We start from the raw sequence: 25186 nt of genomic DNA on the forward strand, positions 1-25186 counted from the left end.
TCCGAAAAGGAATCTTCCATAATAGCAACACTGGCTATATCGGACGCTTTTCAGCAACAACCGCACAATTCCTGCCTGCAGTTAGAGGCTCAACGGATTGTCCTGGACAGAAATCAACCATCCCGTCCCATGAAGTCCTTAGCACCCCTCAATCTCAATTCGATTTCTGGTCTCAGCCTTATCATTGCAGACGTTCTCAGACCTTTTTTTGCTCTACCTGCCGATCAGCTTCGCTAACACAATCTTCTCACAGACTCATCGGAGCCCGTTCATCCTCTATCCATACTACACGATCCTTTTGGGCAGCCTCACGTTCTCCGTGTACGGAATGACCCGCGTTCTCTTCGGTCACAAGACGCTGTGGTAGAGTGGAAGATTGAAGCGGAGGGGGAGGGAGTTGAAGTGCATAGAGGTCTCTCTGGGCCCCAGTGCAACCGTTGTACATATCGCATCAAAGAATCGGAATCGAGGCGCAGTATCTCAAAGAGTTGTCCTCAATATCAAGACCACGAATCCTTTCTTGTTTCCACAACCGAGACCATCGGCTTGCAGGTACATCAGTCCGGCCATTTCCGATCAGTCTTTTGTTTGCTTCAGAGGGATTTCTCATGCAAGCAGCTCTACGGCTTCATCTTGCCGCCAGCAAGTCTATCACGTGCCTCGATGCCAAGCGCACCCCAGCTGATTCTGAACGTCAAGGCTAGAGTGTCAAGAATGAATCTCCGAAGGATATGTCTCAATTTTAACGCCAATGCAAGACCGCAGGGCCGTGGAAGTCTCAGGTTTCGAACGCTGGCCTTCCTGCGAATCGAAGCATCTTTGATATGCACGTTTATTTAAGCCCTGGGATGGATCCCTGCTTGTTAGTTTGGCCTGTTCATGGGTTCGACTTGCGTGCAACATGATTGGTCTTTACTTCGGAGATTGGTCCCATGCCTGTCATTGAACACCCCTCGATGCTTTCGCTTACCAGGATGCGTGGCCTTCCTGACACTGCTCTATACTTGCTTATTCGTGGTCATCCCTCCAAACATGGACGAGCATGACACTATGTCACGCGCCAGCCCGTATCTGGTTTGTCAATCGTGTTTCTTTCAGTATGCATCTTGTCCACTGAGGCTTCGTCGCGAGCTACGGGTACAGATCGTCCAAATTGAGATGCTGATGATTGATCCCTGAAGGTAACCCACAGTTGTTGATTGTGGCAGAAGCGATGTCTCTTTACCAGTGCTGGAACTGTCTTAAATATCGAGTGTTTCCTCCTGCACATTTGAGAAGCATGGTGCTCTGGGTAAACGCTCCACAATGTTTTCTTACTACCTATCCCTGGTCTTGCTTTTCGGCAGAGCATCGATTTCATCGCCACTGAAACACCTTGACAAACGTGACCTGCCAGCTTTTGTCCGCCAATATGGTATTCTCTCTCTCTCTCAATACTCTTTTCTCACATCTGGAGGGGAGCTGACACACAGCCTATTCCAGCGCCGGTGGCATATCTTGACTCCTCAGAAATCTACTTCCCCAGCTCCATCGCTGATCAAGTAACCCACACACATCCCGAAGATGGCACAGGAAACGACATCGCCGGTGTCCCTGCACCCCTAACCCTCGACAATCTCAATAGTCTCAATAACTTTGCCTCCTCCGGAACGGACGTTTACCTCACATCGAATGAAGGCATCGAGGCTCTCCCGTCTTGGTTCCGAGGTGTCGAGCCTGATGCCTCTGGCTCAACAGGCTCCTCTGTTGTGAGCCTCATCGTCACCGTCTCCAAACCGAACAACATCCTCGACGCATTCTACTTTTACTTCTATGCCTACAACCAAGGAAACTGGGTTTTGGGCCTCCCCGCTCTCGAGTTTGGGGACCATGTCGGTGATTGGGAGCACACGATGGTCCGCTTCGTCAACGGCGCGCCCATGGCCATGTGGTTCAGCCAGCACAGTTCCGGGGAGGCCTTCACCTACTCCGCCGTGCAGAAGTACAACAACGGCGACCGGCCGGTGGTGTACGTGGCGAACGGCACGCACGCCAACTACGCCACGCCGGGGACGCACGACCACACGATCCCGGGCCTCAACCTCCCTGGGGGCCCGCTGGAGGACCACACCGACGCCGGCGTCTTCTGGGACCCCCTCGCGACCGGGTACGCCTACAGCTACGACACCGCGACCGGCGTCTTCGCCGCGTACAACGCCCGCGATCCCACCGCCTACCTGGACTTTGCGGGCCAGTGGGGCGACAACCAGCTTCCCGACAGCACGCCGGGCCAGATTGACATCTTCGGCGAGCGCAAATACGTCGCCGGTCCCACCGGGCCCAGGGACAAAGATCTGGCCAGGTCGAACGTCTGTCCTGGCACCCAGAGCTGCTCGGTTTCGAGTATTCTCCTCCCTTGAAAGAAAGAGGGGGTCAAATCGTGGGATGGGGTAAAAACTGTGCAATCTCGTTTTCTATCTATCCCTTGTGATTTTGAGTTTTGATTTTGGAAAAGCAGCAGCAGCGCGGATACCGATCGGATGACGGAGAGAACTTTACGTGAACTTTATATACACTTGGACGAGCACAGGACCGCCCTATCTCCCTCTCCCTCCCCCCACACATTTTTTCCCCTTCAAGGTAAGAGAAGACTTTGGCTTATCGAATACTATACTATAGATGACAGGATCTGTCTAGTGTAATTGGTTAATCGGAATCGTGTCGGCGGTTTGGCGTGAGATCACCAGATGTAGACGAGTGCATGACAATGTCAATTGGACACTCGCTAAATCAGGCAAGCCACTCCTGCACCTCACGTTCTGAAAGCTATACTGCACTCAAGCGTTGCGAAATAGTATGATTGTTTCAAATCATGGGGCGGTCGGACTTGCGTACCAGTCGATGTCGACGGTCTATGTATCTCCTGCGCCGTTCTATGCCCGAAGGGAGTCGCTCCACGTCAACAATTCTGGACTCGAGCTCCCAGCCTACTGATCTATCGAAGCTCTGTTTTCTCTAACCTTGCAGTGTCGTTACCGTTTACGCGTTTACGGACTAAATGGGAAGGCTAGAGAGACCTGGAAAGATGCCGAGACCGGACTTTCAGATACGACTCAAGCCTGCTCCTCGGTCGTTCTAAGGCTGGGATTAAAGACTTCGCTCTCGATTTGCTGAACCGAATATGGATGCTCAGGCCAACTCAGAAGGAACGAGGCGATTGATAGACAATTTTGGGCATAAAGGTGCACTAATACAGTGTGAAGACCAAAGCCAGGCCTCTCATCTTTGTAGCTCACAGACTTGGAATAATAGTAGTCAAAAAGGTCTTTATCCGATCCCATCATACCGACTGTTCGCAATCCTAATTTTGAAAAGCGCATTATGGAGACATTCTCACCTCAACGGGGCATGGGCGAAATCCGGGGGCAAGGAGAGCAGATGCATTATTTGCAAAGACCTGTGTAAGCCGACAAGAACGTCCACGCAAAGAGAATTCGATATCCTTCACATAGCTCAGCCTCGCACTGTATCCAGTTATTGTTCGATTGTCAAGCCGAGCAGATTTCCAAGTCTGATCCTGCTTTTCGTGCTTTTTGCGTGTATCGTTCAATTACTCTTTCCATGGCCGAGCTTTCATGTCTCGATCTTCAATACTTCCATTACATACCTTCCTTGCCTGTCTGGGTCACCACCACACTGATGCAGATTGGGCTAAAAGATTTCATCATCAATACTCAGGTGAGGGACATCCTTTGCTGGAGAATGGTATGGGTAGCAGGGCACGACTTGTCTACCCATGATGGTTCGAATCCTGATCAAGGCGTTCGGATGTTGGCTTAAAAGCCTGGTCGAGACACTCGACTCTGCAATTTGCAACTTCACTCAGTCTTCCCATCACCGAATGGTGTTTGGACGTGTGCAACTCGATTGCCTCAAATTGACGAATCTTCGAGGTCTACTGGTTCTCGTAATTTACACCGCTGTCGTGCTGCAGGCTCAGGTTCCTTTCTCAATAGTGGCCGTGGAGGGTCGTGTGACAGTTCCGTCCTTGTGACGCCTCCGGTGAACGCGGTGCACTTTCCTCGTGTACACTTTCCGCCCATGGTATTGCGGTTTGAGTGCATTTCGAGCTCCTTCATGGGCCCAACGATTACGGACGTCGCCGGCATGGCCTGGAACCCACTGAAGATGCACTCTGACACCTAAATCGCTAAGCGCTTCAATCATCGCGTTGGCATGCCTCATTGGTGACCGCCGAGCTGGCGTTCTGCCAGAAAGCCAGCAGCTATCGAAGGAATCCAACACCTGCTGACTATCCGTGAACACATTCACCGCCTTCGGCATCGGCCAGGGAATAGTAGCTGCCCGACGCTTTATGTCCTCAGCCGCCCCTGGCATTTTTATTTTTGCTTTAGTGACGACGGTACCGGAGATACGTTCGCATTGGTCGACGGCCATCTCCAAGGCTTGCGCTACCGCAAGCATTTCAGCGTGTCCTATCTGATGGACATTGCGTGCCACAAAGCAGCTTTGCCACCATGTGATAGTAAAGTCTCGATCACCAGGGTCGCTATTGTCGAGACGACGGTGTACGACGCAGAAGCCGCATCCGTCAAGCTTAACCGGTTTGGGGCCCCGCAGGCAAGCATCTGTCCAGAACGACCATTCGTATGGTGGCAAATGGGGCTGGAGATGAGCTGCTGTTTGAGAGCTGAGAAGGGCGTTTTCTTGGGGTAAGATCGTTACTAAGGGCCTAGTCGGGATTTGCAGCTTTTTCTTCCGAGATGAGGTCGAGTTCACTGGGCTCCTGGACTTCCATGTTATCAGACTTCGCATCCTCTGTGTCTTGCACCGCTTGTTCTTGTGTCTGATATTCTCTCGATAAGTTCTCCGAGCCCGCGGGCTCCTGAGACAGGTGATGTTGGTCTTCAACCCAAAGACTTAAAGATGATAAGGGCATGTTAGAAATGTGAAGAGACATAGCTGGATAACTGTCAGAGTTTTGGCGGGCAAGCAGATATTATGTTACAAGGGTAGTATGCCTCGAGTGGCCAAAATAGTTTCCAAAGTCTTGGCATGCCACGTGCCATTCGACTAACGTCGGGCACCACCTCGCGCGCACCCCCGCAGGGCGCGCACCGCGTCAAATCGCGTCCTGTTTTGATGCCTCCTTTTCTCAACAGTATACCTCCACCACTACTCTCTTTGATAGCATAAACCACTATGGATAAGGCTCCCCGTGCTCTTGAAAAGCGTAATTTAGGTATATATTTATTAGATTCTGTAGCTGCCCTAGCACTAGGTACAGATCGGCATACTTGTTGGAAACAGCCTTCATACAACCAGGAGTGGGGTATCAGGGACTGCCTATGTAGATAGGCAGAGGGTAGCGATAGGTAATAGGTATAGGTATTCCTTGATAGTATATCTTGACTAAGACTCAAAGCCTGAGTGGTGTACTTGGCGGTTCATGACAATATACATCAGTTGCAAACACATATACATACATACCACATAATTTGGATTTTCAAGCGGGGTTTCGAGAATACCCATACCTCTTCATTAAAAAAAAAGGTGGCTATTTCTGGTGTCCAAGTACATCATGATAATAAATGTCGACTTGTTGTTCCCAAGTTGCCCTGTTCCGTATACATAGACTGGCTGGGAATAGACATGGGAAAATCCGCATATTGCCCTGACCTCATCCTCGCACGACAGCTTGAGAAAAGGAAAGGACATTCTAGAGGAATTAGGGATAGAGAAAGGAGAAAAAGGGAGATACTGAGACATCCGCAGCCGCCGCCGCCAGCTTCCGTTGGGCTGAACGGTACCTCGTACATTTCCCCCATGCATACATCTCGAACCCTCGCTGAGACAGATGCCAAAACGAGACCCATCCTCCGGGAATACACATATCACAAGAGTAGGAAAATACATACGTAGAAGGAAAAAGGTCGACTCCTTGAGACATCTGTTCCACTCCCGCTTATCAACGCAGATTGAGACCTTTCTCAACCAGTTACCCAAACATAGATTTCGAAAATATCATCCACACCAAGGAAAGCCAGCTCTCCAATGTCGTCCCGTTTGTTTCTGTTCAGTGGAGACTGTAATATCGTCTCGTAAAAGTTGTCGTGGTCTCGTGAGAGCTGCAATTTTCCACTGCGTTTTCCTTTGCGTTTGGAAGTGGTATATCCCTTCGGGGTCAAGTCTGCGACCAGGACAGCTTCGCTCCCATATATAGTTTGGAATCGTACAGACAGTATCGCCGCAGAGAAGGGAGTCCCAGTGCAGCGCGAGACGGGCATAATAGTATGAAGAACGGCATCAACCAAACTCCAAATGTTCATGTCAGATCAAGTGATCTCTAGGACATGGGGTTGCTTGCGCGGGTCCTGTTTATAGAAAGCAAATATGGTGACTTTTCTGTTTCTGGGCCGAAAATGCAGCAGTCGCGAAGGGAATTTCATCTGGCTCCAAATGGGCCAAAGTGCCATTCTTGTGACACTTTGGTGTTACACGAAGTTCTTTGCCGTCACCATCGGGCCTTGTTTCAAAGTCAGTGTTTGCCGACTAAAGTTCGTCCAGCCTTCCGAGGGCTTGGTCAGCTCGTGCCGCTCTTCGTGCGCGGTTCCCAGCCGAGGCGTATGCACACTCGGCCCATCGGCGCGGTGACCAGACCTGTTGGCGGAGGTCTTATCTGGCAAAAACCCCTTGAAAAGAGGCTTCAGGCAAGGTATACATGCACAGACGATACCCGTGCCAACCTCAACCACCGACCATTTCATTGTGGATACTGATCCCATGGTGACATCCAGGCTGTCGACACTCCTGAGGACACTTATGCGTAGAGCCGATGCGACGGTTGCGAACAAGCCAATGGCAAACAGTAAAGACACGATATACTTTTGCCTCGCTGGTAGTTTAAGCCTGTAAAAGACTGGCAACGGGAGGGTACACAGCAAGAAGTCGGTGAATATCGAAAAAGCGGTGGTGAAGTAATAGAACGAGACGATTTGCAAGCAGTCTCTAGGAAGAGTAAAATCCCAAGCCGCGCGGACCGGATGGCATTGGAAGATGGTAACGAGGATACTGCAGATCCAGACCGCGATGATGGCCACACCGAGAGCATACATGATTTTCCGAAAGGTAGGAGTCGGGAAAACTCGAAGATACGAAGTAACGATGGATATCTTGACCAGCATCAAGGCTGTCACGTACATGATTTGACATGTCCACAAGGTCTGTTGCTTGTCAGCTTATTCTTTATCGAAGAAGGAGGTGTTTTATGACCTGAATCACTTTCTTTGTGTTGTCAACCAATCTGGAGTCCTGCGGGAGGTCATAGATGTGTTTCCCTAGGCCATATCGTATGCCTTTTGCTGTTGTCAGACAAACACAATCGTCTCTCGGGTTGGATTCGCCAACTTACCAACTATCGACATAGCGGAGAAGGCATCAGCGAAGAGGCCAGCCGCCACCATGAGGAAATCGTCAACAGCCACCTGTCTCACCACGAAGCCTCTGACGATCAAGCGTATGATGATGATGACGGAATTGACACAGATAAAGGATATGTTGACTCGATAGATCTCTCCCACGTACGAATCGTGAGGTAGAAGATCTGTTGGAACTTGATTCATGATGAATAGAATACGGCTTGGTCTGCCGTTGGGGTCCAATAGCAGGACGCGGGCGCTGTCCAATTACTGCAGCGAGGCTGACACTGGTGGGATAGCCAAAGGCAAACAGACATAAAAAAGGTATCAGAAATCGATATCACATTGATGAAAAGGCAAATACTGCATGACGAGGCTCGTTTTCGAGGAATCGAGAGGAAAAGCAAGCGCTATAAGGTCCAACGGTTTTTCCCCCTCTTGCAGGTCGAGCTCTTTCTTTCCCTGGTTTTTTCCCCTTCCCCGTGGGCGCTCCGAGTCAAACAGGCATCGATGCATAGCGAGAGTTGCCGGGTCGGCACTTGTTGGGCGAAGTCTTGCCATTCTGGGGGGGTCCAACCAATATCCAACCTGGTCAGGACTCAGTCTTTGCCTCCGACGCGTGCCGTTGCAGAGGGGGTTTTTGACTAGAAGAGCGTGATAAACATCGTGTATGGTGTGAAGGTGGCAGGGAGGACTGACCAAGGATACGCGAGAAGAGGCAGACGGTGCGATTAGCGCGAGGCACAGAGACGTGGAGATGGATTCTGGATGCGATGGATGTTTCCCGAAATGGCTCTGACAGGGCGCTTGGCAGCGGCCCCTGAACAGGCCATTTTCTGCAAAATGCCTTTCTTGCCCTCTCATTCGCTGCGCAGCCAACAATTAGTTTGGCAAATACCCTCAAAATTCCCCTCCTGTACAATGTGTGTGGAGATTTCTCTCAGAGACAAGTTCAACACCCATGATCCCGGCATCCTCTCCACGAGGGAGACTCCTCAGGCAACTGTCAGAGCGCCACTGCCAGCCGCGTGGGATGAAGACAAGTCAAATGGCATGGTCTGACACAGAGCGGCCATGCTTGCAGTCATTCTCGCCGAAGACCGCCAACAACAACGAAAGACCTGCTCTGTAAAGAATTGCTTGTTGATGGCCGGCGTGAAGGACAGAGTAAAACCATCTGAACAATCCGACAGAATGCTAACGAGAAGTGAAGAGTATCTGCGATCTGGATGACTAGCTGTACCTCCCGACGCTACCATGTCTGACCACGCACTTGATGCTCATTTCCACCCCAAACGGGAACTATCGTGCCACACACACGCCTTTGAATACGGGACATGCACCTGTAGAATCGCGTCCGCCTCCCCGAAGCGTCTCCCCCTCCTGTTCATGCACCGAAGACGTTAACAGAAGGAGCCAAGATGCACGAGGACCCTGGTCCGGAGGAGCCTCTTCTGGGGAATCACCGTTTGAGAAGATAGGATCAACAAGCTTTCTCGGAGATTTTCTGTGATGACAGTAGATTCTACGAGTACGAATACTAGTTGGAGCCATGACTATTGGAAATCAGATCCCTCCATCCTCAGTCAGCAGCCACAAAGTCTCCCGCTACCGAGCAGGGGAATGATTCTGGTTCAGAGACCAGTCTGCCCTTTGCATCGGTCTCGTATGATTCCGTCCGATATTTTCTGAGGCAGCCACGAGGGAGAATTCACGACCAGTTTGGTGATATCATGACTCCGAGTAATAGTCGATCCTTTCCCAAGCATGCCCGTCCATCCTTAATGGGGCGAACTGCATTGCCAGAACCCAAGTGATTAGACGAAAATGATACACATATTGTGCTGCACTTCATGATCAGGCAGGTCGTGGGGCTTGCGAAAAGGACCATTCCAGACTTGAATTCAATTATCAATTAGGAGAAGACAGTGTCGTATCCTCTAGCAGCTTCGAGCATGCCTCCCGTCGTCACCAGATCATGACACAAAACGCATGTGAAAGCAATCCCTGCCTAAGCTTAGCGACTGGATAACAGTAAGCCAACCTCGAACACCGTCTTGCTTAAAAGAGCTTGGTTGCAAAGGAATTGTGATAGTGCTCTTGATCCAAGCTCAGGCCGATCAGAAAGATTGTAATTGGGAGCAACTTCCCACTTGGCAAGAACCGCTGTGAATCTTTCCGCGAGAAGATCGGTACCAATTCAATTCCTTGTCATTGCCTCACTCAACTTGAGTTGCCAGATTCAACATGCACATATTCTTCTCCACCTCACATTGGTCTGTTTTCTTGTGGGTGTGGACTCCAGAAGCCGAGATTCGGCTGTGCTCGACCACCTGAAGGTACTTTATCCGGGAGGACTGGTGATACTGCGTGGACGTCGTAATCGTAGGGTGAGCTAGGGGGTTCTTCCGCCCACTTTGTGCTGTAAGTCGCGGCCTCAAACTGGGCCCTTTTCCTGTCTGCTCGTACATGCCAGGGTACTGGTGCCTGGGGTTTGGTGACGGTCGATGGTATTGGCCCTCGACTACCCACATAGCTTGGGTTTGGAGACCGCGACATGATGCATTCTAACAACCAATCAAGCTTTGTCTGCGGCAATGAGTCCATGGCTCGTCGATGTATAAAACGGAAGAGACCATAGGCCGGTCCCCCGAGGCAAATGAAGGCAGCAAGAAGGCTAAACACCGCAATAAATGCATTGGATAGTTGTACGGCAGGAACACGGACGCTTATCGTCCGTTTGACTGCCCGCTTCCGTTGAGTGTCTTTTGTGATCATGTAGGTCTGATAGAAACGTTGCAGCTCTCTTGCGCTGATAGTGGAAATCTTCTGGTCTGCCATTGACTCGTCTTTGAAGCGTGTGAAGTAGTTGTTTACCATTGCGGAAGGAATGCTAAAAACATCGTCAACATCGGGGAATCCTATCCAATCTGGATCCGGTATGCGATCGTTGGTGAGCTGGACAGTACAATCGACCCGCGTATATGAAGCAGAGCCCACCGGACCTTCACCAAACCGACATGGGGCGTAATCATCAGACGCATTCTTCGGTGCGTGGTGAACGTGCAAAGCTACCATGGACATATTCACCATGCGGTATGTACCGATATGGCTGAGAGCTTCATCCCAATTTGAGTAGTTGGCCGCATACATACAGACAAGCAAGTCTTTGATAAACGTTGCGTTGGTGTAGAAATCTCCAGCGTCGTAATAGCCGTAGTCACTGGTTAGAAATGCAGGAAATATTTCATCTTCTATTGCACCGCCAAACTTCCCTGTCAAAGTATCGCACTCTGACGTGAGGTACAGGGTCACTGGCGTTGACTCAACGGTCTCGCAGCTCATACTCCAAGTGTTGTTCCATTCGTCAGGACGGTAGACCCAAAAATCTGAAGTGTCGGGGATGTAGTCCAGCAGTTGGTCAACCGGAAAATTGGCACGTTCGAGACTCGTTTGGGTCAGATTCCACGGCACTTGTGAGACTGGCATGCTGTTATCTGTTCTCTGCGCAAGATGTCCGTTGACCTCCGTGTGTACCACGACTTCGGTCAGTCTTGTTGAGTATTTGGCAATAGGACCAGACAATATAGTTGTGATTGAGAGAGCAATGACAACGAGGCTCTGAGCGACAATATTCCAATGTTGGAAGGCATGAGATTTCAACAGGAGGAGGATATCGATAGCCTCGCCTGGAGTGTTCAAGCTGAGCAGGGACGATACAGGCACGGCCTTTCCTTTGGCAGCTTGTCGCGCCCCGAGTGACCAGTAGCAGCGGGTGAATACGAATATAGTCATGCCACTTAGGGCTGTCACAAAGACATTCAGGACTGCTTGAACATCCTCCAACTCCCATGACTGGGGCAATGTAGTCCAGGGACTCATAGTGAGCAAAAGAAGGTCGTCGGCACTCTGTCGTTAACAGCAGATGGACAAGCACCGCAAAGCTGGAGGCGAAGGACGATTGTACAACTATGGCAGAGCCAGCCTGACACAATTAATACCCATCGAGGCAATGTCATGGTCGAATATCATCTGGGGCTTAAACTCGTCAAACCTCTTGATCTTGGTGGGGGCCATGTAGAAAAGGTTTGGATCGATATCCTCGACCATGAGTTGGGAGGCTGTAGACGAGCTCTGCGTGGTCGAACAATGAAGGCCTCGCTTAGCAACTCAACTTCCATATCCCTTTTTGGATCGCCAAGGTTGCCGGACTCGGGGCACCGCGAACACCCGTCCAGTTGGGTGGAGTGTGAAGACGACAGATTGGATCATTCAAGAGGGAGCATCTCTCCGGTTTCTGGGCAGCTGAAAAGCCTTGCTGTTCTCAATCACGCTTCAAGACGTCTCTCGTATTCAACTCTTCCGATTATCCCGTATGGAAGGAACTAGGGATTTCAAATCCAGTGAGGGCGCAGATAAGGGAGGAACGGCGACACCAACTGATCACACCACAAGGGCACATGGATGAAATTTTCACGCAGTGCTGCTCGGCCTGGAGGCGCATGTGACATGTAATGGAGGGTCATCCAGACTATCTAGTAAGGCTGAAGTGTGGTCTCAGTAAAGAGAGAGAACTTGCCTGTGCCTACCTGATGGACATGGGAGAAAATGTCGTGAGAGATGGCCACGTAGAGACGATCTTTGGGACGTTCTCGGATTAAAAAGGTTCTCTTGACATATCAATGTCAGAATTAGAATCCTGTAACAAGCGCATCGTACAGATCATCAAGTGCAAACAGATGCCAATGTGGACAATGTGAATGGCTGTGAGAGGCTGAGTGGCCGAGTGAGTTCGTTACGCAGTGGCTCCAGGGCTCTCACCACAACTCATTCTCGGCGCACTTTCCTCAAAAACCCAATGCACCTCCTGCGTTTCTGTCAACGCGATTCAAGACGCCATCGACTTGAATTCCACTTTCAAAAACAACCCTTGGTGGCTTCAAAAGGGACTCGTTCATATTTTCTCAGCTTTGACCATCAATCGATTCTCATCTATAACTTCAGGGGTATTGTTCAAATGCTCCTGTGACCTGAGCGACACTTCTCCTCCGTCTCACTCTGAAAAATGGACACCAAAGATACGCCTTTCCCTCCAGCGGGCGATCTCCCCCTTCATCGCAACGCGCCCCTTGCGCCCACACAAGAGCTCGCCTACCGCAAGAAATGTATCGAGCTCAAGCGGCGGCTTGCTGAGATCGAGACCAACAATGATGCTACCCGAAAGAGAATAATCCAAGAAACGGAACACGTCCAGAAGATGCGCCTGCTGCGCGCCATCCTTCTCAATCACCTGCAGGACATTATGACTGCTCCAGCCAAGAAGTTGACCCCCGAACAACTCGATAAGATTGGAGTTCTGGCAAATGGCAGCGGTAGTCTGGCCGAGCTGGCTGGTAGCAGCGTGGCACCTGAGTTGCAACGCAGGAGACCTGATGGGGAAGGTTTACTGGACGACAGCTCCGAAGCGAGTGATGAAGATGAACCCGAGGTTAGGAAGCCCTTTGCTCTCCATGGCAGACGCTTACCCGACACAGCCCGTCGAGCGACCTGAGCGACGGAGGAGAACCAACAACACGTACCGAGAGGCTATCATGAACACGACCACGCCTGGAGAGGCCGCACCGAACATGTATCAACAAACCACGTTGCCCAACCTTGCTCCCGCGAGCTCTTTCTCCCCAGTCCCTCCTCACGATCCCGCTACACTTACCTCGTCCTTCCGTATCAACTCCTCCACTCCACAAGCACCTGCAAACCCCGGATCCCAGCAACAATTTCCTGACGCGTCATATCCGCAATCATCTCCTATTCCAGGCAACCAGCACCTGCCAGCGCCCTACGAGTCGCCGAGTCAGCAACGACCACCAAGCCTACCCGCTGCACCAGAAGTCGGTGCGAACGGTGTTGCGCGCTCATCAGGAGCACCGGTACGCCCAGAACGACCAGAAGCACCCTATGTGCAATTTACAATGCACATGAGACCACAGTTAGAAGCTGATGATTACCCTCCTGAGCAAATTCCTGCTCGTATCCAGGCAGAATGGGATGGCCTTAGTGCGGACAACAGGAAGCTGTGGGACGACCGCTATGAAGACCAGATGAAAGAATATACGGTCGCCATGGATGCTTGGAAGCGTGCTAGTAGGAGAGAGCCATCAGGCAGTGGATTTTCCTCCAACTCATAGAGTGAGCCCGACACAACAACCAATTGCAACGACCAGAGCCCGTCGCTTTTACAACCGCCAATTCACCAATCGCCATGGCGATACTAATGTTTTTAACCATGACTATACGACCCCACAGCCTACAGCAAGGCAAGTCGTGTCCAGTTCTTCAGTGTTCGACCGAGCATCACCTCAAATTTGCAATAGGTCTCAGCATGTACATCTGCATGGCTGGACTTTGCGGTTGAGGGTTTACCCGCATCCGCATCAGACATCACCTTGCGCTTATCCCGGACGAACGTCAGACTTCCGACAGCTCATCCAGGTTACATGGCAGACAACGTTGAAATGACTTAGCATATTGAAACACGGTTGGACGACAGCTCATCGCATCATCACGTTGAGAGCTTTCCATTACCCCATCTCATGAATATTGTTCCGTCAGTGCCGCCATCGATGGGCTTGATCCTGCAAGAACTAACAGACAAATGAACTCTACCGAATGCTAGCCGTTAGTTCCTAACGTGGTCTAGACGGAGCAAGCGACCCTTCTGAGATCACTCAGCAAAACATCAATAGTTGCGAGTAAATGATTAGACTCCGCATTCGCCACTATCCACTCATCGAGATTTCTGCTTAGAAAAGGGGTCCAAGAATGAAGTCAAAGTCATGAATGCTCTCTCTGGCTTAGTGATAGACTTCTGGTGCGTTTTTGTTAGGAGGATGGTCGTGATGGAAGAGGAGATGGCGGCGATGCATGTTATGCATTTGATATCAACCTTATGGCCATACTAGCTTCTACCTGGTCCACACCGACGCTGACAACATGCCTAAATTCTGATGGCATGGCACTTTGAGGAATCACACAATATGAATGGAGGCTGTGTAGGTGCGTGGATCACATTAATGCATATCATGGGTGAATGAGGAAACAACATCACTCCGTGCAGCGAGCGAACTACAATACAGTCTGCACTATTTTTTAGTTGCCACGGTTCACTTGTTTTCTTGCCTCTTGTAGCATCTGGATGTCACAGAGCTGAGACTGCCATCTATCTGGGCAATCAATCCTCGACGCACGCTTTTTCATCGAACAAAGTCTCCTGTCTGCCACCCTTCCATGCATGTTGACGCGTCTTCCTTCTCTCGCCTCTGCGCTGAGCCATCTGCGTGTCCCGTCCAAATCCCGTCTTGAGGTGTGGCATCATTACGGGCGTTCCACACACAGACAAGTACTGACTGTAAGCTCTGTGGTGATCGCGCTCGACAACGTCCACGCCACTGACTCTGGCAGGTGAGGTATTCCCGGCTTTCCAAGATTTTGCTCAAGGTAGTTGTCGGGATGAGTTTGTGACTCCCGTGGCGGCGCGTACCGGGCATAAAAGCGGGCTGCTCTTCGTGATACCATCTTCTCGACGCTCGTTCGCTCATGGCACGCATGGATTTCGTGTCTCCATGCTTTTTGTTCTTTCATCAAATCAACTCTAAGAAAAACCATTATTCATTCCCCTTTTCCTTTGCCTCTTCCTGTTTTCTACCCCTCAATCTTCGTCCCAGTTCGGATTGGGCCCTGGTGGCTTGGGCCCTCCAGCTTGCCGCGCGACGATGATTTGATCAACGCTCAGAACCGTTCTCGCCGCTTCCGTGGCAAGTCGAATCGCCCACGACTTGGTCACCATCAGGTCCAGGATGCCTTCTTCCAGAGCATCCAGCACACCGGATGGGTCGCTGACTTCCAGGTCGATACCCGTTGTCCAGTAAGGTTCTTCCGATTCGTCGGATTCTGCAGAGTCGTCGGAATCGTCGTTCTCTTCGTCATATTCGTCGTCGTCGTCGCTTTCGTCTTGTTCGCCGTTTGCTTGTTTCCGGCGTTTCACCTCCTCACTGGATCCTACTCGGCGTTGGTGGGCAGTGTACAACCTTGCTACTACCTCTGTAGCATCCAGTCCGGCACTCTCTGCCAACGTTCTTGGGACAACCTCGAACGCCTCCGCATATTTTCTGATGGCGTACTGCGGTAAGCCTGGCGTCTTGTCTGCGAAATGGCTGATTCTCTCCACAAGTTGCATTTCCGTTGCACCCGCGCCTGGAACAAGTCGAGGATCTTTTGTTACCGCTTTTATAACGTTGACACCGTCATCAATTGCGCGCTCCACATCGTCGAGATGGTTTTGAGTTGCGCCTCTCAGCACGATGGTCGCTGTACGTGTCGTCGCTGTCTCAGACTCTTGGCGGAAGACGGTTACTCTGTCACCACCGATTTCAGTGGTCTCGACGACATCGATGCTGCCCATTTCATCGGGCATGGGCGCTCCAAGGCGGGCCAGAGGGGTGGCGTTACACACGCTGCAGAGGCGTCGAAGTTCAAACTTCGACATAATTTTGACAACGAGGATACCCATTCGATTCAGGTAGTGCATAGCCAGTTCCCCCACAGTCGCGCCTGCAACACACACGCGAACTCCCGTATCGTAGATTTCTCGGATGGCGTTTTCAAGCTGGGCTTCCTCGCCTTTGGAGAAGGCCATCATTTCCTTTGCGTTCTTTAGCAGAACGGTTCCCTTTGTTTCTGTTTGGGAGATGTCGATCGGGCATGAGAACACGGCGACTTTCGCCTTTTTCGCTCGCTTCACCAGACCTTCCGGTTCGCGGCCAAAGACCATGCCTTTGACGACTTGGGAAGAAGCGAGGTCTCCGCCCATGATTTTCACTACGCGGATATTGTCGACATTGAAATTTGCCGGATTCTTGGGTAGCACGGCCAGCACGGCCTGGGCAATCAACTGCGAAATAAGATCCTCGGAGCCAGATTGCTTTGAAGCAACGACAGTGCGGAGGGCTTTGCTGAGCTCGGCGGCGGACCGAACATCAGAGACGGTGTCAACTTCCAAGTCTATCGGCCCATTGTCAGTATTTCGCTCTTGAGAGGATAACGGGTAGTGCCCTGGTACCTTCTAAGCATTTCAGAGCATAGGTCTGTGCCTTCTCATACCCAGACACGATATCGCTTGTTTTTAGACCCATTCGTATTAATTCCTCGGCTTTCTTGAGCAGTTCTCCAGCCAGAATAATGACCATGTTTGTGCCATCTCCCATCTCCGCCTCTTGTTGTTGACTAGCCATGACCAGTAATTTTGCGGCGGGGTGCACAACGTCTAGTTCACGAAGGATGGTTGCAGCGTCGGAAGTCAGAATCATCTTGGACAAATGGTTAATGACAATTTTGTTGCGGCCATATGGACCAAGTGAGGTTTGAACGGTCTGGGCAATTGTTCTGCACGCATCGATCTGTAAAGACGAGTTAGAACGTGAGTGGCCTGAGGGGTTGAGAGACGACCTACATTTCGTATCACGGCACCATCCTCAGCGTCATAGCTGTTGTAGCCAGGCTTGAAAAGCCCCGACTGGGAGGCCTGGGGTATAGCTAGAGACATCGCGGTGACCGGTGAGCAAAAAGTCGCGAAGGTGTCGACTGGAGAGAGGGGATGAAATCTGTGACAAAAATTATTGACGTTGCCCCAAGGCTGAACGTCAGCCTTGCCAAGCCGATCACGTACTTCGTCCTCGTGAAGTGAGTGCCGGCCATGTCTTCAACCCAGTCAATGTTGACGTTTGTGGGTGGCTACCTAGGCATGTTGGTGCTGTCACGATAATGAGTACCTACGGAAGCGCGGACGAGTCTTCAAAACTTCACAAGCATGGCAGGACCACCCGCCGACCGCAATGAATCTCACCTTGACTTGATGTCTGCGGAGGACGGTGATATCTCTTCAAGGTAACTTACTCAAAAAGAGGCGCATGGCTTTGCTGATATCTGGGACTAGACTGCCCGATACATCTGACTCAAAATCACCGGCTCGCCCTATAGACCCTTCTCCCCTTCCATCACCGCATGCGAACAAGACACCCTCGACAGTAACAACTGTGAGGCTCCCTGTGAACGGGGAGGCAAGTGATACCAGCACCACCATTGAAGGAGGTGGTTCTCACAATCCTGAACACGTCGGTCAGAAGGATGATGGCCCACTTGATTGGTACGTTGAGGGGCCAGGCAGGCGAGTGGGCTACGACGACCTGACTGCAATCGATTGGATCTATGAGTATACAAAAGAGCGGCAACGACTGAGAAAGTTCCTGGCACATGATACGGGCATTGTTGGAAACTTGAGGCAATTACTCGACGCCAGTCACGTTTGGTTTGTCCTCGTCGCAAGTGGCATCTCGGTGGGTTGCGTCGCAGCTTTCGTCAACATTGCCTCAGACTGGCTGGGCGATATCAAGACAGGTTACTGCAAGAAAGGAATTGGCGGAGGCGACTTCTATCTCAATAAGCAATTCTGCTGTTGGGGCCATGATGAATTCACTCAATGTCAGGATTGGACACCATGGCCTGCAGCATTGGGTATCAGAGCAAAGGCGGGCCAGTTCATTATGGGCTACATTTTCTTCATTGTCTTTTCTATACTTTTTGCCGTCTCAGCCGCGGTCCTTGTCAAACACTATTCGATCTATGCCCAACACAGTGGCATACCGGAAATCAAGACCGTCCTGGGAGGATTCGTCATCAGAAGATTTCTCGGCACATGGACTCTGGTCACAAAGTCTTTTGGTTTGGTGGGTTCATCGAGAGACCTGTTGGTATTTGACCTGACATCACACAGATCCTTGCAGTTTCTTCGGGCATGTGGCTTGGAAAAGAAGGCCCATTCGTCCACCTGGCTTGCTGCTGCGCCAATCTCATCATGAAGCCATTTGAGTCGCTGAGCCAGAACGAAGCTCGAAAGCGAGAAGTCCTTTCCGCCGCAGCCGCATCTGGTATCTCAGTTGCCTTTGGCGCGCCAATCGGTGGTGTGCTGTTTTCACTTGAGCAGCTCTCATATTACTTCCCGGACAAGACTATGTGGCAATCGTTTGTCTGCGCGATGGTGGCAGCAGTCACGCTTCAAGCGTTGAATCCTTTCCATACTGGCAAAATCGTCCTCTACCAAGTCACCTACACGATTAGGTGGCACAGCTTTGAACTTGCGCCATTCATTGTCCTCGGAGTCATCGGCGGAGTATATGGTGGATTGTTCATCAAACTAAACATGTTCGTGGCAAGACTGCGTAAATCTACAAACTATCCGTTTCACAACAAGCCGCTTCTCGAAATACTTGTTGTCTCCGCCCTCTCTGCCGTCATCAACTACCCGAACCTCTTCATGCGGGCTCAGTTGTCTGAATTGGTGTACTATCTGTTTGCAGAGTGTGCGACTATCGGGAACAACGATATTTTTGGTCTCTGTCGTGCCACAACTGCAGGGGCTCTGTCTATGGCATGGCTCTTGGTCGCGGCTTCATTACTGGGTTTCTTGCTTGCGAGCATTACATTCGGATTGCGAATTCCGGCGGGGATCATTCTGCCCTCGCTGGCAATTGGCGCGCTTTATGGGAGAACACTGGGTGTATTTGTTGAGCTGATACAAAAACACTTCTCGACGTCGTTCTTGTTCGCTGCCTGCGAACCTGACGTTGCCTGCGTTATTCCCGGCACATATGCCATCGTGGGTGCTGCTTCAGCACTGGCCGGGGTTACAAGGATGACCGTGTCGATTGTTGTTATCGTATTCGAGCTAACAGGTGCCCTTACTTACGTTTTGCCAATTATGATTGCGGTCATGCTTGCCAAGTGGATCGGAGATGTCTTTTCGCCACGAGGCATCTACGAGTCTTGGATTCAATTCAACGAGTATCCATATCTCGAAAACAAGGACGATGCAACGGTGCCTCATGTTCTTGTTTCGAGTCTCATGACAAGAGTGGAGGAAATGAAGTGCCTAGATGCCAACAGGTCTTATACTGTCGGAAGTCTACAGAAGATCCTCCGAAGCACATCTTATCGCGGGTTTCCAGTGGTGGCGTTCAGAAAGCCAGCAGGTGATGTCGCTGAGACAGGTGCAAATCGACAGTACCCACGCGAGAACACTCTTCTAGGCTACATCTCTCGAGTCGAGCTGGCCTTTGCGCTGGAGCGGATGACGCGTCCCGGTAGTCACCAGTCCAGACTCGAGGCTGAAACGGTTGTTGATTCAAGAACCCTGTGTTATTTTACCTACCATCCCGACATTGCTTCGGGTACTGGGATCGACTTGCGGCCGTGGATGGACCAGACGCCTATCACGTTGAATGCGAACAGCTCCCTTCAACTCGCGGTGCACATGTTCCAGAAACTTGGGCTTCGATACCTCCTTTTTGTTGAGCGTGGCGCATTCAGAGGCATGCTCACCAAAAAGGACGTTTGGTGGATACTGTCCGCATCCGCAGATGGACGCAAGGCTGGAGTGTTTGTCGCCGATGCAGAAGCTGTTCGAGACTCTGTCCTGGAGGACGATGAAGAGGCCGAGGAAGCCAGAGGCCTTCTTCAAGCAGATTCAGGTGATCCAGATCATCAAAGACTGCCGACTTAATCAAACTTCCATTTGCCAGAGTCTGGACCTTGCCTTTTTTTTTTACCTTTTTCTTAGGAACATACCAGAAGCCATGGCATTGAGCACCTAAATTTCCCAAGGTCTGATTGTTCGGGTTTACGGAAGATTTCTCCCGGCAGAAACTCTACAGAGAACTCGGTAGTCGACGCAGAATCCTCACTGGTTGTTGCCCATAACTGCCACCAGCAGCAAGCCAAAAAAAAAAGGGGGCTATGCTGTTTCAGCAGTCCAGTCCAACGCATCTAACTGCCTCTGCCATGGAGCCATGGGACAACTTCCTCCTTGCATAATCTCCCGAAAAGTCAGAAGCAAACTCTCTTGTACACACAAACTTACAAGGACGTACAAATTCTGTCGGTAAACTGCGGTGATCCATAGAAAACCCAGAGGGAAAGGCCCAGAAGCCCAGCTGATCATCCGCTCCCTAGAAGGTCTGGAATATCGCTTAGAAAGACATTGGCCCATGCTACCTTTGGCGTGTCTCTAGCAACTCCATTAGGTTATGGTTTGGCGAACTTTAAGGCTCTACAGCAGGACTACCACGAGGCGAAGACGCAATATATTGGTGTCTTTGGCCATAGCACCAGGGGCAAACTCGTCATTGGCCCTGGCCCAGCAACTGGAGCCCTGCTTGCCCACGGGAAAAACAGGGCACGATGAGGCGAGGGAGCTGAGCCGAGCCTCGCGCGTTACCTATGCTCCCTCCTGATGATCCCCTTTCCCGCAACCGAAATGATCAGCAACAACGTGTCGATTCACATGGCCTTAAGCAACGAGGCATGCCGGATTGGCAGTTCAATGCGGGTTGCACCGATAATGATAAACTAATGCACACACAGTACACCAACCCCCTCTGAGTACAACTAAGGACGCGTCGATACTGCTTATCGTCTGCAATCATCACTTAGCTTGCTCTGGTCTCAAACTCAGGCCCTGCGAAGTCGGGCACGCCGCGGTGGTCGTGAGGCGCCGAGTCGACTACTTGGAGAAGATGGTGAAGATTTCGAATCTTGTGCGAAGCGGCGACCAATACGGGGCATGATTTGCGTGCGCCACGAGGTGCTAAGCGAATATCCACTTGTTCTCTGGTGGGAACGAGCACGGCTCGGGGATCAACACTGAACCTCAATGGTGCCAGAAGCAAGCTCTCTGCTGCTTTTTCCAGTAATCGCTCGCCGGCAGCTAAGTCGAGGTTACGGACGCGTACCTGCTGAATCGGTCTTGACTCTTGAATCTCAAGTCTCACTTCCCGCACAGATGCCGCCATGGTTCGTCTCAGGTGTACTCCGTAGAGATGACACAGCCTTTATCCGACTCGACGAAATCTCCAAGCGACACCACCAACACCTTGGAAATGAGTTAGCTGATCAATAATGTCAGCTCTTCCATTGCGCGGGAGTCGGAGTTCCTACCTAGTCAAAGCGATTACCCACCTCTTTTGCTGACCAGGGCAGGACAAGTACTATCTACTCGGGATGTTCTAACAGACTGGCAGACTGGCAGACTCGGTTCTCAAACGAGCTTCAATAGCTTCAGGGGCAGACGAGTTATGATTTTACCATAAGCGGTGCTGAGCCCTACCTACAGCCGAAGCAATATTCTTCAGTCTATCGATTGATCTGGTGAGGATGACCCCGGCTCCAATTTTCATGCCCAAATGGACACAACATCGACTCTACTTGTAGAAGCCAGTCCTCGCTCAGATTGGCAACCGCCGTTTCTGGTTACATCACTACGATTGGGAGCCATTTCTCTCCGTCAGTGTCGATCTCTGTGGTTTTTGACGTACAATGGTCAAAATGGTGTAGATAGCGAGTGCGATCAAGGGAGAGCGTTGCAAATCATTGGTGCTGATGGAAAAACTCTCAACAGGCTCCACGCCCCTCCACTCTAGCACGTTGCTTCAGCTGTACACGTTTTTTTGGTTATTACCAGGTACATGCCTAGGGGACGTTGTACCACCTGGAGCGTCGCTGGGCCAGGGAGTTACGGACAAGAAATTCCTAGTCAATGGACCCAAATCTGCGGACCCAAGGCGAAGTATAATGCCCACTACTGATGCAGGAAAATGGGGGTTTTCCTTTGAAGCCAGAGAAATCCGTTCACGAGCAACGAGGTGGGAGCACTCAGACGAACCAGCGACATGGCCCTGTACGAGAAAGTCCTGCATGGCAACGATGACGATCGCGAAAGGTCCTCAAAAGTCATAATTGTTGGAGTTGTGAGGCTCCTCAGCAAGCTCAAAATAATTGAAAGCCCAACACTCGTGTGGCTTGTGCCAACGAGGAGATTGGACACTTGCTTCGAAAGCCTCAACCAGAGCACGAGAATGGCCAAACTGGAATGACCATGCTCCTTCTTTGCAGGGTATACGGGTGCTTTGGATTGGTCACCAAACCCTTGGAGTTTGGATGCCTGTGGCCGCGAAACCCAACAGCAAATCCGAAATGTGGGAGCTGATTAACAAGCTGCTGATCCTTGCCGCGAACGAACCCAAACCATGAAGACTTTGAGAAGTGAGGCTTCTGCAATCAACAGGTCTGATAGGAGTACAAGCGCCACAATCTCACCCCTGGCTGCTCAAGCATGTGGATATCTATCTGTACGAATGATGATGGTTATGGAAGCAGTGAACGGAGTGGTACGCAATGGATGTACTCGGTACTCACATGTCCCTACCGAGTACCTCGTACAGTACGTGCGATACTCCAGCCACCTCCAAGTACCCGGTATGCATAGACCATCAAGGGGGTCAGAGCTGCCCTGGTGCGTGAGTACAACTTGTCGCTGGGAAAAGTCATGCCACCCATCTCGCTTACAGGTACAACGAGACTGCTGTACGTGCACTCTGAAACGAACTGCTCAGATGCTAGAATTCTATCCAACAATGCCGGCAGTTTGAGGGGATCAAACCCTTTGCCCTAGTCTCTCGCTTGGGGGGCTTGGAATTGGGGAATCTGATGAAAACCTACTAGGTAAGTATCTTGGATGCTAGTCACTTCCCCGGGCCCCCTAACCCTGGCCTGAGCAGCACCAATAGCGAAGAGGGTTTGGAAGCCTGAGCCATGGAAGGGAGCCTACCCAACGGTGCTCTAACTACTCGTATACAGCACTCAACTGTGTCACCTTTACCTGGAGCTTTCGAGTATTCCGTGCCCGGTACATTGTTTTAGTGGTACGTAATGTGCTGACAGTGGCAATATAGTCAACTCACATGCTTCAAGCGGCTGGTCTTGCCTAGTTACGTACTATCACTCTGGTTGTACTCGACCATTGGAAGAAATCGTCCACAGACGACGTCAGACCGTTGGATCCTTCTGCAATGTGAACCATGCTGTCGAACACAAGGGTGATCTGCGCCACATGACGACGTTCTCGATGACCATAGCAAAATCAGTTGAGCTGGAGGGCGAGCTATCATTGGCATGGCCCCTGCGATGGATGCCCTGGAATCAACAATCTGCTTCTACTGGACACAAACAACCAGCATCGCCATGGGCAAATAATAGTAATAAGTCGGTACCTGAAGCAGCCCGATGCTTTGAAGAATATCCCAGGTGCAGGGATCCATCAGTCGGGTCTTTTTTACCCATCACTCTCTGGGCGCCGTGGGGCGAATGTGGCTGGTTCTGCCCTTCTTTGATGTCTGGACTTTTCATGCAGGTTCCCATGTCACTGGCACCTTTTTCGACATGGGCTACCCTGTTTCGCCTATGAAGATTGTGCCTGGCGTCTCCTGAAAGATGCCTGAAAGATGCCAGTGGATGAATTTTGAGGAAACAAGCCACCCTTTCCCCTGGGCAGCCTGCAGTGGCTTCCCGCCGTTTGTTTGTCCTTGTGGATGACGGCATGATGACACAGAGCCAGACATCGCTAGTGTATACGACGCAGAATCACACTCCCGAGAACAGAGAGGGCCATCAAGGCGAACATAATCACGTCGCTGGATTGATTCGATACAAGTCTCCGGCCAGTTCTCCAGGTGTTATTCGAAACATAACCAAGGCAACCAGCACCGTATCATCCAATTTGGGGAGTCCATGTGACGGATCTACGTTATGTTGGTCTTTCCAGGAGGCGGTATCGAGACATGTTCCATTTGGGGAGCGGGCCCATCTTTGATCTGCCTCAATGCTGCCTTTTTGCTCTTCCGTGTGCAGCAGAAAGAGGGAATTGAGATACCTACACCCGAGCAAAGCCATCGCTAACATTCTGCAAGTCAAGGTCTAGCTCTGTCGATCGATTACTCCAGAGGTATAGGTATGCACATTCCCTACATACTCGTACATATATACGTACATAGGTGCAAAAGGAACGTGGTTTGAGATCATATTAGCTTTCGTTACGACGCCGGGAAATTTCGATAAACCCGGGAAGGATTGATACCCAGGCACCCCTCAAGGGCCTTTCTTTTGGGCTTCACCATGCTCCACCAGCAGGCGTCTTGCCATTTGTTGGCCAGCATGGTCGACCGTTGGACGAAAAGGTGTGGTACCTTACATTTGACAAAGTCCATTGTTCCCGAGTCCAGAAGGCATGCGGCAAGGATTTCCTGGTCTGTCTGTCGTCTACCCGTTGGCCCCCGTTGCCAATGCCATTGCCAATGTCAACAAAAGGCAAAAGGGCCACAACGGCGGTGCCTGGCCTGTACTCGGGACTGTATACCTCCAGACCCAGGAGTTCTGGGAGTTCTGGACCTCGTACCTCTACCGAGTCAGTCCCTCATGTCACAGTGTTTCCGAACTCTCCTCTGGAACTATCACGGGGGTTGTCCGTGACGTGTGAGTTCCTGCCCCCATGGGTCCTTTGACGGGAGCCACAAAGGTGTCAAAGAACGGAGGCTGCCCAGGCTCGAATTCCGACGCGTTTGTTCCTGGGGGAAGGAAGGTCTTGAAGGGCTCCAGAGTTGAAGGGAACGCCCGGAAGTGCCCAGCTTGAGACTCTCGAGCAACGTTGGTGGACATTTCCCTGACCCCTTGATTCTTTACCGAGCAAGGAAAGCCTGGACGCAGATCACTGCCACTACTACTGCAAGCCGACGCCCCCAGAGAAAAGGCTCGAATGGGCAGCCAGTCTGAGACGTGAATCGCCCCGCAGCGGTCGGAATACCATGCAGCATTAGCATCTGTGGTATCCT

The 25186-nt window shown here is 51.1% G+C and overlaps 7 protein-coding genes across 7 annotated transcripts; 3 read left to right on the top strand and 4 right to left on the bottom strand.

Annotated features, from left to right (window-relative positions):
• Positions 1–1305: 1305 nt before the first annotated feature.
• Positions 1306–2399, top strand: AYO20_00609 (hypothetical protein; the record flags this gene model as incomplete). The annotated part of the gene is made up of 2 exons (XM_022638918.1): positions 1306–1414; positions 1483–2399. 2 exons carry the CDS (start codon positions 1306–1308, stop codon positions 2397–2399), a joined length of 1026 nt encoding a protein of 341 aa, XP_022505201.1.
• Positions 2400–6494: 4095 nt separating this feature from the next.
• Positions 6495–7622, bottom strand: AYO20_00610 (hypothetical protein; the record flags this gene model as incomplete). The annotated part of the gene is made up of 3 exons (XM_022638919.1): positions 6495–7223; positions 7282–7355; positions 7412–7622. The coding sequence occupies 3 exons, from the start codon at positions 7620–7622 to the stop codon at positions 6495–6497; spliced, it is 1014 nt and encodes a 337-aa protein (XP_022505202.1).
• A 2064-nt stretch (positions 7623–9686) lies between these two features.
• Positions 9687–11300, bottom strand: AYO20_00611 (hypothetical protein; the record flags this gene model as incomplete). Its single annotated transcript, XM_022638920.1, has 1 exon — positions 9687–11300. The coding sequence occupies one exon, from the start codon at positions 11298–11300 to the stop codon at positions 9687–9689; it is 1614 nt and encodes a 537-aa protein (XP_022505203.1).
• A 1183-nt stretch (positions 11301–12483) lies between these two features.
• AYO20_00612 (hypothetical protein) lies at positions 12484–13603 on the top strand (the record flags this gene model as incomplete). Its single annotated transcript, XM_022638921.1, has 2 exons — positions 12484–12906; positions 12953–13603. 2 exons carry the CDS (start codon positions 12484–12486, stop codon positions 13601–13603), a joined length of 1074 nt encoding a protein of 357 aa, XP_022505204.1.
• Positions 13604–15123: 1520 nt separating this feature from the next.
• Positions 15124–17016, bottom strand: AYO20_00613 (hypothetical protein; the record flags this gene model as incomplete). The annotated part of the gene is made up of 3 exons (XM_022638922.1): positions 15124–16475; positions 16534–16870; positions 16924–17016. 3 exons carry the CDS (start codon positions 17014–17016, stop codon positions 15124–15126), a joined length of 1782 nt encoding a protein of 593 aa, XP_022505205.1.
• A 264-nt stretch (positions 17017–17280) lies between these two features.
• Positions 17281–20028, top strand: AYO20_00614 (hypothetical protein; the record flags this gene model as incomplete). Its single annotated transcript, XM_022638923.1, has 3 exons — positions 17281–17357; positions 17407–18196; positions 18244–20028. 3 exons carry the CDS (start codon positions 17281–17283, stop codon positions 20026–20028), a joined length of 2652 nt encoding a protein of 883 aa, XP_022505206.1.
• Positions 20029–20953: 925 nt separating this feature from the next.
• AYO20_00615 (hypothetical protein) lies at positions 20954–21316 on the bottom strand (the record flags this gene model as incomplete). Its single annotated transcript, XM_022638924.1, has 1 exon — positions 20954–21316. One exon carries the CDS (start codon positions 21314–21316, stop codon positions 20954–20956), a length of 363 nt encoding a protein of 120 aa, XP_022505207.1.
• Positions 21317–25186: the final 3870 nt, after the last annotated feature.

This window comes from Fonsecaea nubica (assembly GCF_001646965.1).
Source record: "Fonsecaea nubica strain CBS 269.64 chromosome Unknown Scaff2, whole genome shotgun sequence".
Lineage (NCBI taxonomy): Eukaryota > Fungi > Ascomycota > Eurotiomycetes > Chaetothyriales > Herpotrichiellaceae > Fonsecaea > Fonsecaea nubica.